At 36.6% G+C, this 16,248-nt stretch overlaps 1 protein-coding gene across 1 annotated transcript in view; it reads right to left on the bottom strand.

Annotated features, from left to right (window-relative positions):
- LOC110029934 (CASP-like protein 5A1) overlaps positions 1 to 16,046 on the bottom strand; it is a 32,920-nt gene extending 16,874 nt beyond the window's left edge. Inside the window, exons 1-2 of the mRNA XM_020732435.1 lie at positions 15,796 to 16,046; positions 15,389 to 15,694 (exon numbers count right to left, since the gene is read on the bottom strand). Coding sequence (XP_020588094.1) covers positions 15,389 to 15,603 — 215 coding nt within the window. The 5' untranslated portion in view covers positions 15,604 to 15,694; positions 15,796 to 16,046. The remainder of the gene's footprint in view (positions 1 to 15,388; positions 15,695 to 15,795) is intronic.
- Between the last annotated feature and the right edge of the window lie 202 nt (positions 16,047 to 16,248).

Here is a 16,248-nt window from a genome sequence, read left to right as displayed (position 1 = left end):
TATATTTATAATTTTCTAATTCTCACATCCCATTTTCTTGAAATAGTACTAAGCTCACATCTGATGTGGTATTGATATGTGGCTTGATTGGGTTCCCACCTAAAAAAAAAAATTCAAACACATATCTTATAGTGTCGGAGAGATGTCGGGTGTGTCAGATAAGTGTTGATGTCCGATACGTGTCTGACACGGGTACGACGCATTTTTAGAAGTGTCAGTGCTACATAGGTCGAATTGTAGGATTTGGAAGAAATCGCCAACCTCTCCAATTGTAGGTTTTTATCATTGTGTATTCGTGTTGTATTGCTTTGATTTGGGTGTTCGTGAAATAAAATGTGTTTACCCTGATTTCTGCGAGAAATCTATTCTAGATCATATCAAATTGGTATTAGAACATTTCAATTTGGAAAGAAGAAATCGCCTCCATCAATTTTCCAAGCCGCACTCACTGAAAAATGATGGGATCGCGAAGTACAGCAGAAGTATCCTTGCGGTTTGCGCTTACTGGGAAGGGAAGCAACGAGGGGATCGTGAATCCCTCCATATAGTCACGATATCTGGGGAGCATCGATGGGATCGCAACTTATAGAGCCTTCGTGGAAGCCATACAACTTTTGCGACGACAGGATCACAGCTGTTGTACAAAGCCTCTATAGACGCGGTCTTTCTCCTCCTTCGATTAGAATGTGATAGAGTCGCAGTTACTGAAATTTGCGGAGAAGACAACATCGGGATCACGGCTTACAGAGAACCGAAACTTTCTTTTTTTGTCTCCTATTTTGTTTTGAAGATCATGGTGCACAGAGACCCGAAACTTGCATGCATGTTGGGAAGGCGATTGTGGATCTCCCATCTGCTGTGCAGATTGACAAGTTAAGCTATGCTAGGAAGCATTGAGATTCAAGCCGATCTTTCCACAAGGTGAAAAGATTGTGGCTTTCCCTAATCATAGAAAAGCTGCAATTCAAGCCAGCTGACTGTAATCAAATAAAAAAAATAGTCCTGATTCAAATGAACTATGGGATTGCTGCATGCATGCTTCAAAAAAAAAACATGCAGTAATGACTGCCAAAAAAACATATGATTTGGAGGAGAAATTGGAGGGGCATGTGAGCCAAATTAGAGCTTAAATGGAGGAATGTTTCTTGTCGATGGAGGGGCGATTTACGTCCATAGAAGGGCAATTTTTTTCCATGAAGAGCAGATTTATCACCCTAGAAGAAATAAACAAGAAACTGGTCGAGTTTCACGCAAACTCGAAATCGCCTAAAGTAGAATCGAGAGGCATCGTTAGAAGAGAACTTGAGTGCGACATCCGGACAGTTGGAAAGAGCATCAGCAATCAAAATGGGACAACATGTGATTCGAGGCTGTAGAAGATCGATTTAAAGGATTTCGGCCTACAATGGGGAACAACAATGGCTGGGACATTGAAAGAGGGCTGCATTCAACTGTGTCAGCACCTTTTGATGCAGCAGCCTTGCAGGCAGAAGGTGAGGCAGGAGTCTATGGGGATAGGTGGCCTGACTATGGGGCAAGTCACGCTTATGAAAGGAGGGTATTCAATGTGGGTCATGAAAAGAGCTCAACCGCTAATTCATAGGCGGAATGAACATCGGACGAGAGAATTGGGGAGGAAACTCACATATAAAAAAGTTGAAGAAATCGATCTTCGAGGGGGAAGATGCACATGGTTGGGTGTACTAAGTGGAGTAATATTTTTGTGTTAAATGGGCTAAATGGAGAGTAAAAACTCATGGCGGCAAAGTTATGTTTGGAGGGGAAAACCCTAGCATGGTTTCAATCGAGGGAGGCTAAATACCCAATCCGCTAGTTGGAAGAATTTAAGGATTGCTTGTTGGAATGTTTTCGAGTCATTTAAGAAGAAAAGTTACATGAGCAATTCTTCGAATTTACTCGGGAAGAGACTTACATGGACTATAGGCTACTTCATGGGTGGAATGAACTTCAGTCGAGAGAATTGGGAAGGAGACTCACGCATAAAAAAGTTGAAGATGTCGATCTTCAAGGGGCAAGATGTATATGGCTAGGTATATTGAGTGGAGCAATATTTTTGCGTTAAATGAGATAAATGGAGAGAAGCTCATGGAGGCAAAGTTATGTTAAGAGGAGAAAACTCTAGCATGATTTCAGTGGAAGCTAAATACCTGATCCGCTCGTGGGACGAATTTAAGGATTGTTTTTCGGAATGTATTCGAGTCATTTAGGAAGAAAAATTACACAAGCAATTCTTTGCATTGACTCGGGAAGAAACCACCATGGACTACAGAGAGAGATTCAAGCTCTAGTCGAGATGGCTGAGAAGAATTTCTGAAGCAATATTAGAGGGATTTCATGAAGGTCTAAAGACAGACATATCTGTGGCACTCTAACTATTGAGACAGATTAGAGGAGATAATAGAGCTAGCCTAGGTGATGGATGAAAAGAACCAGATAGAAAAGACCAACAGAAATAGCGTCATGGTAGAATTCCACAAGAGTACTTTGATGACTATGACACCCATACAATGTAATATTAAGGGGAGGTGGCGCCGAAGGAGGTTCAAGGATCAACTTTAAGCACCTTATAGAGACAAATATTAAGAAGAAGCGAGCAAAAGAGTTATGTTTTATATGTGAAGATAAGTTTACCCCTGGACACCAAAGCAAAAAACAAACATCACAAGTTCTCACAGTGTGTGATGAGAAAGTAGAGGATGAGGAAATATAGAATGTTGTGGTGGAAGAGAAGGAACGCCTTCATTTTTTCCCATCTTGAGGAAAATGTGTCTTTTGGGAGGGGAGTATTATTACGTTGATGCCTAGCCTAAAGACAATTTTGTCATTTAAGTACCTAAGGACAATTTAGTCTTTTATTATTTATTATTGTTTGTTATAAATAAGCCCTAATAGGCTTAGGGTTGGAGTATGCATGAGATTGTTGTTTTGAGTGCTAAGTTTAGGGTTTGAGAGAAATTTACTAACTCTCGAATTGTAGGACTATGAAGAGATCACTCACTTCTTTAATCGTAGGTGCTTATCTTTATGTATTCGTGGGCTTTGATATTAGTTGTGAAATAAAATGTGTTTTAGAAATAAAATATGTGTTTGCCCTAGTTTTTGTGAGAAAACTATTCTGGATCATATTATATTTTTGATCTATTTTAAAACAAAAAATTTAGAGAAGTAATAAGCAAAATGTGTATTAGGACCCTTTTTGAACTAAAACAACTTCGTTTAATAGGATTTCTAAACAAATAAGCTCTATAGTTGCATAATGAAGAGCAAGGTATTAAGCTTCTACGCTAAATAATAATACACATTTTGCTTATTACTTCTCTAAATTATCAAACTATTAGCAGCAAATGATGCATAGCTTGACTTAGACTTCATGTCCAGCTGGAAATGACAAAGTCAAAATATGCATAACAACAATGCCGAGTTATCCATTGAATTTATATAGGACAAGATACTATTCACAACATTCATGTGTTGTTAACTTGGATTGTGCATTAATTCACTCATAACACTAACTACATAAGATAAGTCAAATCTAGTGTGAGTTAAACAAATCAATTTCCCATCACTCTCTAATCTTTCCTTGATCATTGCAATATTATCCGGATAGAATGTATGGGCATGATTTACCTCAATTGGATAAGGTTCACATGCAGTATTCCCAATTTTAGCTAAGAGATATAATGTACACTCTTATTGACAGAAAAATATTCATAGCTTCAACTAAGCTATTATAATACCTAAGAAAATTATAGAGCTCTCAAGTCTTTTATTTAAAATTCCTTGCCAAGATAGTTCCAAATCACCGCAATCGCATAAATTAATTGCTATAGCAATAATATCACTGATATAGATAGTAAGTGGAGTAAAATCATGATCATTGCTTTTATAAAACTAAGTGTGATTGGCCGAAGTTTGCTTAAAACCACGTGCCTTTGGTGGTTGTTTTAGCTCTTTCATAGCCTTCTTCATTTTGCATACTTTAGCTCCTCCTAATGTAAAACCTACTGAAGGATCCAAATTCAGCTCTTACAACAAACTACAATGCAGGAATCACATCAATTCTAGATAAGTTAAACTGGATATTATGACAATAATATTCATCTTGGCCACAAAAACAAAGGTCTCCCAGTAACTAATTCTATAAATCGAAGTGTAACCCTTGGCAACCAATCAACAACAGCAATATGTAATCATCACCAAATCTATTACAAAATAGAGTGTGATTTGCTAATGCTTGCTAAAATTCATATCCATTCATTGATTAGCCTAATCCGTTGAACTACAATTGATGCAGGAGGGCTGCATAGGGTGGGAGCGGGCTGCGGTGTTGGAGTGTTGGCTAGCTGCGGGGGATGAGCAAGAGGGGCTACGGTGGCTGGAATGATGGAACGGCAGTAAGAAAACGGAGGTACTGTCAGATAAATGCCTCCTTGGGATCGACCTACAGCCGGCACACTACTCGGACCCTTAGAGAACCTAGGACGAGGGACAGCCTGAGCACTTCATCGGCTTCGTATACAACCCTCAAAGGAGAAAACAGGATGTTGGTGGCTGTCCAAACAGAACGTTGAAATCTTAAGCAACAAAAGACCTTCTCCCTTAAGAAAAACAGCCTCTATATATAAGAGGGATTAGGACTTGTGATGCTTTTAATTAAGAAATAGCATATAATCGGCGAAAATTTATAATAAGCAATGTTTTAAAATAAGGAAGATAGTAAAAATAATAATAATTCATGATTTAGGCGATATTTATAATAGGAAGAATTCAAAATAGCCAAAGACTACTAAAAATAATAGAAATTCAAAATTGGCAAGTACTAGGAAGGAAAGAGGGAATAGGAGGAAAGGAAATCGGGGAAAGGAAGAAGGGGAAAGGAAGAAGGGGAAAGACCAATAAAAATAATAGAAATTCAAAATTGGCAAGGGCTATGAAGGAAAAAGGGAATAGGAGGAAAGGGAATAGGCCAAAGGAAGAAGAGCAAAGGCCAAAGCCCCACATCAGTTTCCTAGGGTTGAGGGAACTTCGACATCATTTGTCGAAGCTTTTGGATCCTCAAGTACGGTGTCAGGTCTGCGACATTGAACGTGACTGAAATGTTGAAGTCCATTGGTGGATCAATCTTGTAGGTAATGTCATTCCAAAGCACATTTTGGTATGATAGATATTCGTCCACCTTTAGCACGCCCTGAGCTGGCACTGTAGGTAGACGAGTATTCTCACCACTCAGATATCAAGCCATTCCAGGAATAACCTGCTTCTTCCATTCCTCACAATCGGTTGAGTGCTGATGAGGAACTGGTATAGGAGGAGAGCTCAATGCTGGGGTAAAATTTGTGGCAGGTTGCACCCCACTCTCTAGCACCTCCTTAGGAGAGACCTCTTTAGTAAGAGGACCTAAATCTCATTGAAGAATTTTCATCCTCATTAAGCTCCTAGGACCCATTACAAAGTTAGTATTCACCTCTTCTGTCAGGACATCATGCGATGGATGTCATGTTGGACTGAAAATAACCTCTAAATAATCCCCCGTAATATTTCTGACATGGCACAAAATGAGCTCACTTCTACCAAGTTGGACCTCCCTTCATAAGGGTAACTTAAGGAGGGGTCTATACATCTGAAAAATTTGTAATGCTCTGATCTGTGTTCCTGTATCAGTGGTCTGCTCCTCAAAGTCATGTCCTATTAGGATAACCCAAATTAGTCATGTTGATGTTCCTCTCACCGTTTGTGAAACAGTAACTCGAGGTACCACCACTTCATCCTCTGCATGAATGCCTATTACATCAAGGTCACTACCTTCCCGAATGGCTATTATTAACTTAGATGGATTCTTTATTTCGGGGTCAACTGAAATTGGTGGTCTCTTCCTTGTTAGCTGACAATTGTGGATCCTCTTTGAAGTCTGCATCTCTTTTCGGATCATCGTTTCTCTCTTCAACTGGAAGTTGATTCTCCTCGTTTATGTCCTCGCCGACTTCAGTGTCTGCGGTGTCGTTATCCAACTTTTCGATGACACCCTGATCGGTGAAGTAGATCACTCCCCTGGTTGTGCATTCTGCTTCAACATGTCCAAAGCCATGGCACTTGTAACATTTTCTGGCTGCGACAATTTTGAGAATTTGTTTCGCTAGATAGTAGCAAGGGAGTCGTTTGGTGATGCGGTCTCTCCACTTCGGAGGCTAGAGTCTGCGACTTTTAGCGGCAGTAAGTTGGTAGGAACCAGCACTATGTTTCCTGCTTCATCTTTATAACTTCTTGTTCCCCCCTTCGACCTTTTGAATCATGATTGAAGGTAGTCTTCCAATGGATTTCATCTTCTATGTCTGTAATCCACCGCCGAAGTATCTCTCGTCGTATCTCCTCTCGGGAAGGCTCGGGCATGTATTTCAATAGTGGCATGGTTAGGGTTTAGGAATAAGAGATAAAAAATTTTTAGTAGAGGTGAAAGAGGGTAAAAAATAATTGGGTTAAGGTTTGCTAATTTTAAAAATCAATGAGGGAAGCTTACAAACATGTGGCAGTGGAACAGGTATTGGGTGGTAGGAAGAAAAATTTTGTGAGTTATGGCGGACACTAGGAAACCCTATGATAAAACTAGAGTTGGCCTAGCTCTAAAACGAAATGATACCAAGGGAGGAAACCCAAATCACAAAAGAAACACAATAGTATTGTTGAACTGAAAGAACTTATAAACACGACACTTGGAAAGCAAGAAATAACAACAAAAAAATACAAAAAATATAAAAATAAAAGATATCCGCAGGAGACTATGAGGATGGAGACTAGGAGGCCGTCGTATGAGAGGGTTGTGGTAACAACAATAGCAAGAGAGTGTTGCGATGGTTGGAGGAGTGTCGGACAGCTACAGGGAAGAGCAAAAGGGCCGCGATGGGTGAGCGAAGTGTTGTACAGCTGCGGGGGAAGAGCAGGCAGGTTGCGGTGGTTCGATGAGTGTTGGACAACTACAAGAGAAGAGCAGGCCGGCTACGGTGGTTCGAGGAGTGTTGGACAGCTATGGGGGAAGAGCAGGTGGGCTGCGGTGGTTCAAGGAGTAATGGACAGCTACAGGGGAAGAGCAAGTGGGTTGCGGTGGTTCAAGGAGTGCTCGACAGCTGCAGAGGAAGAGCAAGAGGTGTTGTGGTGGATGGGTGAGGGTAGGTTGGTGATTGGCAGCGGAAAGGAAGGAGCACCACTCAGGCCCTTGGAACCGTCACAACCTAGGACGAGGGACAGTCGGAGCACTTCCTTGCCTTCGGATACAACCCTCAAAGGGAAAAACAAGATGTTGGTGGTTGTTCAAACAGGACGTTGAATTCTTAAGCAACAAAATACCTCATCCCCTAAGCAAAAAAGCCCCTATATACAAGAGGGATAATGACTTATATTAGGCAACGCATTTAATTAAGAATAGAACATAATATGCAACGTTGGAAGAGAATAAAAACAATAAGAATTCATAATTTACACAATGCTTATAACAAGAAGAATTCGAAATCGGCGGAGACTAATAAAAATACAGAATTGGCAAGTGCTATGAAGGAAAGATGGGAAAAGGAAATAAGGAATAGGAGGAAAGGAAAGGAGGAAAAGAAAGAAGAGAAAAAGGGGTGTCGGCAGCCCTCCCCCCTTGAGGACCGGTCGGTTCCTCTCCAAAACCCCGCGTTAGCCCATACAATTGCCTTGACCTTACTAGAAGATCCACATACACCTCTTCCAACATATTACAATATAGAAATGCATTCTTCAATTTTTCTTAATAGCCGGTCTAAATGAAATGCAAGATATAGTATAACTCTAATAACATTCATCTTTGCCACAGAATCAAAGGTTTCAAGATAATTAATTCCATAAGTAGGATATAAACCTTGGCAACCAATCTTGTCTTCTACATGTCAATAGTTCTACCAACATTGTATTTCACCAAAAACAGACATATACCCTACTGCTTTCATTTGCAGAGCTAATTTGACCAAGTCTCAATTAGAGTTCTTCTGCATAGCCTTGATCCCATCTACCATAGCACACCTCCACTTATGATATTCATAAGCAATTAAAATGAATAAACACAGAAGGCAACCCAAGGGAAAATGCTGGGTGAGATTTAGGCATGTAATGATAAGAGACATAAATAATGATCAATAAATACCCAACTTTATTGAACACTTTTATCTGGAAGAAGATATCTTCTACCTCATAGTGGATTCAAGGTTAGGGATGCCAAAAATTGTTCCAACACGACAATCCGACCGAAACAAGACTAGAAAAGGTCCAAGTTCAGGTTAGACCCTATTAAAATTCAGGTCGGGTTCGAGTCTAAAATCATAATTCATTTATTTTTTTCAGGACGGTTTTAAATTGACTTGACAACCCATAATTGACCCATTTTTTGGTCTAAATCATTGTTACACTTTATGTCAATTGAGCTGACAATTAATCGGATTTTAATGAGAATATTTTATGCAATTAATAAATAAGTCATGCTCAAATCAAGCATAGTTGCATTGATTCAAAATTCAGTTCAGAACCAAACGCGACTGTTAATCCAAAATGACACCCCTATTCAAGATTATAGAATCAATTCTTGATGTTGAGATTTAGGTGAGGAACACATACGTTGGGATTAAACTCAGAAGAGACATTTGATGGTGAGCTTTTCATCAAGATGAATATTGAAGTTTGGAGGGGACATGGTAATGGCATCCTTATTTCTCCTTATAGCATTTCCAAGCAGAGTTATCACCTGCATCATTCCTATCTTTAGATTGAAATTCAACATTAATAGGCTATTCAAGCTTAGCCCTTCTTTTCAAGTTATACAAATCCTCCCCCCACCCGAAATTCAAAATCTCTTCTCTTCTGGCCATAATTTTTTATCTTCCCTACAATCACTTGTTAAAAAGATATCAAAATACATCTTTAGAAAAATATGTCTCCTATTTCTAGAATCAAACATTTAAGGGTATATAATATTTATCTATAGAAGATTGGAAAAATTTTTAAACATCTTGAGAATTAGAGTAACCAAAGAAGGCACATTTAAGGGCATAGAATCAAGCTTATGCCTAAGATGAGAGTACACTTGAAAATAACACACATAACACAAGAACACAAACACAACACGACAAACTTGTAAAAAAGTATACACTATAGACATATATATTTAATAAATTATTAATATGTAATATATAATTTTTAACTATATGCTATTGAAGGCATTATGCCATAAAGTATAATATAATTAAAAAATTAATAATAATAAAAGAAAAGCAAAAAAAATGATTAATAATTTAAAAAAACACTTTATGATAAAAGCAAACTCAATTTTTAAATTTGAAAATCAACCGTCATTTATATAATGAAAGCCTAATTTTTAACTTGCAATGAAACTTCTATAACACATGGATTCAACTAACACAATGCATAACTCCTTCGGTAGCGATAGTTACCTGACTAACATCCCATATAATACAGATAAATTGTATTTAATAAGATTTTAGCACAAATGAAACTTTGATACTATTTCATGTAAGAATTAAAATTAAAAGAAAATAAAACTTTTAAATTACATCCATAAAAGATCATTCATGCAATAAATTTCATAAATGCAAAATAAACTAATTTGGTTAAGCAAGAAGAGATTTTATTATGCCAGATTCATGGAAGTTGGCTCAAATGAGCTCCATTATTTACCTTATTATTAAGGATAAGGAACATATTCTATGCCCAAAGGAGCCCAGCCAAAAAACTGTATGCCTTTGGCTTTAAAGCAAAAGGGTGAACATGTGGCTATGTCAAAGCTTTCAATGAGACAAAGTGGTCATTGACTCTTTGTTCTTCGACTTCTTCTTGGTATCCCATAGCAAATCAAAGTTTTGTATAACTAGTCTTCAGCATCATCATTTTCAGCAACATATGGCATTAGTGTCTCGGGGTGAGGAGAGACAAAATGTATCGATTAGGGAAGGCTGAGTCAATTTTCTTAGTTCTTTCAACCTTGTTATTTTAGTCCAAATCATGTCCTATTATCGTGTCATTGACACGACAATGTTGTGTCCCATAAGCATTGGAGCCCAAATTCACAATAAAGACATCTTTTAGAAGTATCAAACACATGGCGTGGTGTGTTGGAGCCATATTCGTGTCCAACTCAAACGCAGTTCAAAAGAGTATACTTTAAAGCATAAATGTGTGGTTCAAATAAGAATATTCAAAACATTAAGAAAAAAAGCATTCTAATTAAGAGAAAAAAAAAACTAACTAATAATACCAAAAAAAAAAATTCTCACAATCTAACATCTCTATCACTTCTTGAAACCCATACCCATGCTCAAAGTTTATCTCCTTTTTCCCCACCAAAAATCTAAGACCTCCGCTTTTCTTACCAATGTCAATAGCCTTATTTGCAAGATTGTCTTGAAACACGAACATAATGAAAACAATTAAAAAGTATAGTGACCTTGCTAAGGGGTAGGAGAATATTAAAAAGACAAGGGACAAATCAAACAAAAAAGCATGACTGATGGAGAAAGTCAGACATTCCTTGCCGCTGAGATCAGAATTGGGTCTCATTAACTTGAATAGACTTAGCCTGTGATAGGTATTAGAAGATACTCGAGATACAATAGAAGCAAAAAATGGATAGGCATAACCTCAAAAAATTTTCTTATTTTTCTTTTCAACTTGCTTAAGTTTGAACCACACTAAATAACCATGTTTTTCACAGCAAACGCCCATAGTATGTCTGTTGTTGTTATAGTAAGTGCAAAAACATGAAGAACAGTCGAAAGCTGCAAAAGATAATGGTTGAGAGTTGTTCCTTTGAACCATAAGGGCTAATGCCTTAGAATAATCTTTAATTCCCGTGATAAATTGCCTCTACACTTCATGATAAATGATTAAAAAGGTTTCTTCCAAGCTCAATAAAGGAAAAGTAGCCAAAACATGACTACTAACTTGATATAAACTATTTGATCAAGGCTAACAAGAAACATAAACATATGGACATGATCCTCAGCAATTTCTTTCTCGTGTCAAAATATTTATTTCATTTCAATGGGCTTACAATAGTCAAGCTCCAAAAACATCATCATTAACTATTTGCAGTATTCTGCAATGAGCCAACAAATCTTGATGTAACTGAAAAGACGTCCAAATAATTTCTCCAAATAGCCTCCCAAACATTCTTAGTCATTCCACACTGCACAAAGTGAGGCATGAGTTTGAAAGTCATGAATTTATAACCCACGACATTACAAGATCATCTTCAACCTCTCATTCATCATAGCTTGGATTATTATTTGCAGTTTTTGCTTTCAAAGATTTCAATTTCAGCATTGCAGCAGAGAAAATTCTAAACTAGTGCCTCTAATCTCAAATTAATTTGGTAGTAGAATGCTTTATTCCCAGATCTTAATTGACATTTGTATAGATTATAAAATATTACCTTATGCCGGTCAATTTTATTTTAATACATTAATTCCTATATAAATGAGAAAATCTAAATAAAGAAACAACCATATAGATTAAGGGCCCGTTTGGGGCAGCTTATTGGGGTCAAAACGCAGCCGCAGTGTTTTAATATTGCGTCTGTCCAGCGTTTTGTAACCGCACCCAAATGACGTTCGCTATTTGTTAAGAGACGGGGACGCGGGATCGACCCGCGTCCCGCGTCTCCATTCTCGCATATTCCTCTTGTGCCCTTCTCACCTGTCGCCCTTGCCCTCGCCCTCGCCTCTCTCGATCAATCGCGTCCCTCGTCTCTCTCGATCACGTCTCTCAACATCCTCGCACCTCCCTCTTGTTCGAAATCCTCGCAGACTCGGTAACTCCCGGCTTCGGCGATTTATTTTACCTCAAAATTCTCCATGTCTGGCGATGCGATGCCGTGCTTTGAGTGGTTGTGGCGGTGAATCGAGTCCGACATATCACCTGACATCGTCTTCCTCTACGGGATCTCTTATTCCGCTCTCAATTTTGGTTCTGCCGCCGTTATTCAGGTCTTTGCTTTCTCACCACGGATTGTTTTCTCTTTCTAATTAGAGTCTAGTTTTGCTTCCACTTCAGAACTTGCTTCTACATTCAAAATTTCTTTTGTATGATTGAACAAATGGAATTTTACTGATTTCAATATGAAAAGAACCGGTAGAGGCAATTTATTTTTCATTTATAATGATTTTTTGAGGAAATTTCTCAATACCGTGCATGTCTTGTTAACCTAGACAACATTTAGAATTTTAAGGGTGATCCTTGCTTCGGCATTCAACTTTGAATATCACTCAATTCTTATGAATTTACATATCTAACACCTACATTTTGTTTTTCACATTCTTACCACCCAAATCTTGCAAATCACATAAAAAATGCAACCATTTAACTTTAAAAAAATAAAATACACCTTTTCAAGCATAACTAAGACAATATACAATAACATCAAAAAGCCTTTATCCCACCACATGGGGTCGGCTACATGAATACTTTTTCTCCATTGTGTCATATTGAGTGTCATATTTTCATTTAATTTTAATAAATTAAGATCATTTTTTATACAACATGCCTAGGTCTTTTTAGGTCTACCTCTATCTTTGTTAACATAAGTTAAATTTTATTTGCATTATGTAGAAAATTAATGCAATCCTTGAAAAGTTTTAATAGGAAACTTACAAAATCGAGGACTACATGTGATGAATAGTATGAGTACTCTATGTTATCTTTTTGAACTGATCTGTAATGATTTGTGAGTTCTGTTTTATCTATTTCCGTACTCATAAAATTCTGTTAAAAACAACTTAACCAAACAGGGGTAGAGTAGTCATTTATCCAACAACAGCTGTCAGTAAGCTGTTCTAAATAAGCTGTCTTAAACAACAAGTCAGCTTATTCTGATAATCTGCAGATTATCAGATTATTAGAATAATCTATTTATCAACAGATTATAAATAATCAACATCTGTCCAAGACAGGTCATAAGTATAACAATAGAAAATGTTAATTATTGTAATTGTGCACGTTAATTCTTGTAGCTAACCCATCAATTCCTGTTATCCACCATAACTAATCCTCTACCAACTTTATCTACTAGCCTGAAATATGAGGATTCTATAAACAGTGATATGAGACAAATAATTTAAAACACTTAGCATGCATAAAATTATTCTTCTAGTTTTCAATATTGTGAATGCAAATTAAGCACAGAAGGAATGCGACTACCTAATTATGGGAAATTAATATCTTTGTGCCAACATAAGGCATGAATTTTTGTTTAGTATCTTTGTTCCTTATCTATTTCTTTTATATAATCAGTTATTGGTTAGTTCAGTACTCTTGATTTTGGTCAAAGTTTGATATGTCATAAAACTATTTTTGAGGAAATTAATTCATTTTCATGCAAGTTTTAATAGTTCCAAATATTTAATAAAATTCTTGGATTTATGATTATTTAATTATCAATTAGGTTTAAAGACTACTATTTATTATTTCCATTTTAAAAAGTGAGTTAATTGGTAACAAGTAATATACGAATCCTCAATTTTTCTTTGCAAAAATATTTTCCACACCATATTAGTTGCATCAACTTGCTTTCAATATTTCCTTAGTGATCTCCCAGCTTACACTCCATCTCAATTAAAGTATAAACTCTTGATAGACCTATACAATTTTGGAAAGGGCATAATGTTGTTAGTTTAACACAATGATTTTCTCACCTAAAGGTCTATCATTGACGCTAAATCATCCATCATTTCTTGGATTCATCCAATTTCTCATATCTAAAAGTATCTCTTGATCAAGACTTCCTATGTGCAAGAAACAAGATGCCTTCTAAATATACAAAATAAAAAATCACATACTTTTATGGCATTCAGAAGAATCCATTAACCTTTTAGACTTTATATCACAACAAAAACAACAACAACAAGCCTTTATCCCACTAAGTGGAGGGCTACATGAATCCTTTTGCTCCATTATGTACTATTGATTGTCTTATTTTCATTTAATTTTAAAAAATTAAGATCATTTTTATACAACATGCCCAATCTTTTTAGATCTACCTCTACCTTTCGTAATAAAGTCAAATCTAAACATGTACTCTCCAAATAGGATCATCAAATGGTTGATGATTAACATGACCAAGCCTTTTAGACTTATATAAAGGAACTAAATATCACAAGAACAAGATTAATAATTCAATACTTGATTAAGTTTGCATCAAATGTTGAGGCAACACAAGCAGATTTAGCAAATGGATAACAATAAAATTAACAAATAAATGCATTGTCAATTCCCACAAATAAGAAAGATTAATGGTTTATATTTAAGTCCACAATCAATCATAAATATATACTGAAACAAATGAAATAAATTCAAATTTAAAATTTAACAATTCAACGGGTACTTAACATGATTGAATGAAAAAATAAGGATTCATAGAACCAATTCCAAATAATTAACACAAGTCTAATGATAATGATAATTATGAAGATTATGATGACAAATATTACAAATGTTATTCAAAATGAACTAACAAAGGCATAATAAGCACAACACTATGATATAAAAAATATAAACAATAATTTAAGATCTTTTATATATTCACTATCATTATCAAATAAAAAATTCTATAGAATCCATAAATATAAAAGCATACCACTAGTATTGGTCAGACAAATTACATAGCTAAATTAAATGTATCATAGGGTTGACAATACTTAAACAACTTCATTCCTACTTCACATTATTCTTCAACTTTAAGCCTTGTTCCAGCAAGAAGGACATCTACAAGTGATTAGCATGCTCCACTCATATAGTGTAAGAATCTCAGCAGAGCTCACATCAAGAGAAGGGAGATATTATAGGTATCAAAGGCAAGCAAATAAATCTTTTACGATCCAATTAGCCAACATTTTCATAATAATAAATAATAAATAATAATTATAATTTATAAGAGATGAAATTCCAAGTGAAACATAATTATACCTTCCAAACTGGCTAACTATAAGTCTCTTGTAATCAATTAATTTATGAATTTGTACTCATAACTAGACTACCACACTGAAAATCATAACCCCTTCATTTTCTAAAATAAACTAAATTATATATTTGAATCCAATTATTCCAATAAAATCCGTATGAAAATTAAACATACTTAAATCATTTATTTGCAGTGCACAGCAAATAACTGAAATAATTATGTCTATAAAAATCATCATTTACTTTTATCAAACAAATTAACCTGATTAAATTCTTCTCTTCTAAAGATCTTTCTCAACTTCTGTGTGACCATCTAATAACAACTTATAACCGGAAAGTCCAGGAGCCTAGAAACAAAAGAAAACGGAATAAGAGAATAACCAACGAACTAAGTTACCGGAAAGAAGTGACAGAGCCGAAATCATTGGTGGAGGCCATCACACCCAAAGCTGCCCCAGCAAAGATAAATTGAAATAAACGAAGGGCAAGACCCCCGGACGTCCCCGGCATGCCCTGAATGTCCTTCATCCTAACCCTAGGCGGGCGATTCTCAGTTGCATCAGTGAGAGGTGGTGCCTCCACCGGATGCACTAAAGGCCGGCTCGAGAACATTCTTACAGCAAAGATCCCTCTATCATGCCCTTATTCAACCAAATCAATAAACTCAGCAGGCCAAATCCCCCTTTTCCACCAAAACACTCACCTGAAATCGTCCCAAAGAAAGAATGCGAGTCCAGCAATCAGAGCCCCGATCACATAAGCCCTAGCAGTGAATAAAAGCAATTTCTGATCCAAGAACTTCACCTTAACACCGCTGAATAAAAGCGGCTAAATCCCCTCAAAAGTTGGAAGATTAAACAAAACTCATCCCCGGCCGATCATCAAACAAAAACACATCGGCGACTTCGACAGCCGCAATGGCTGACCCTCGAGTAAAGGCTCGATGATGAACGATGAAATCAGGCGGAGATATTCTGAGACAAATATGGCTGCTTGAAGCCGAGAACCTCAATGCGCGAGACGACGAAAGCTTTGCTAAATTTAAGTCAATAAATAAATAAATAAACAAACCAGAGCAAAAGAAGATGATTAGTCACTGATTCCGGCGTGCTTTAGACGTGAATAGGGATTAGAAAATTTTAAATAGAATTGGGGCCAATTTTATGAAAATATATTATTACGTGCGGAGTCCAATGAAATTACACGTGTGGAGGTGACCCGAAAATATAAGATAATATTTCCCTCTTATTATTCAAA

Source organism: Phalaenopsis equestris, unplaced genomic scaffold (assembly GCF_001263595.1).
Source record: "Phalaenopsis equestris unplaced genomic scaffold, ASM126359v1 Scaffold000002, whole genome shotgun sequence".
NCBI classification, from domain to species: domain Eukaryota; kingdom Viridiplantae; phylum Streptophyta; class Magnoliopsida; order Asparagales; family Orchidaceae; genus Phalaenopsis; species Phalaenopsis equestris.
This window is presented reverse-complemented; position numbering and strand designations above follow the sequence as displayed.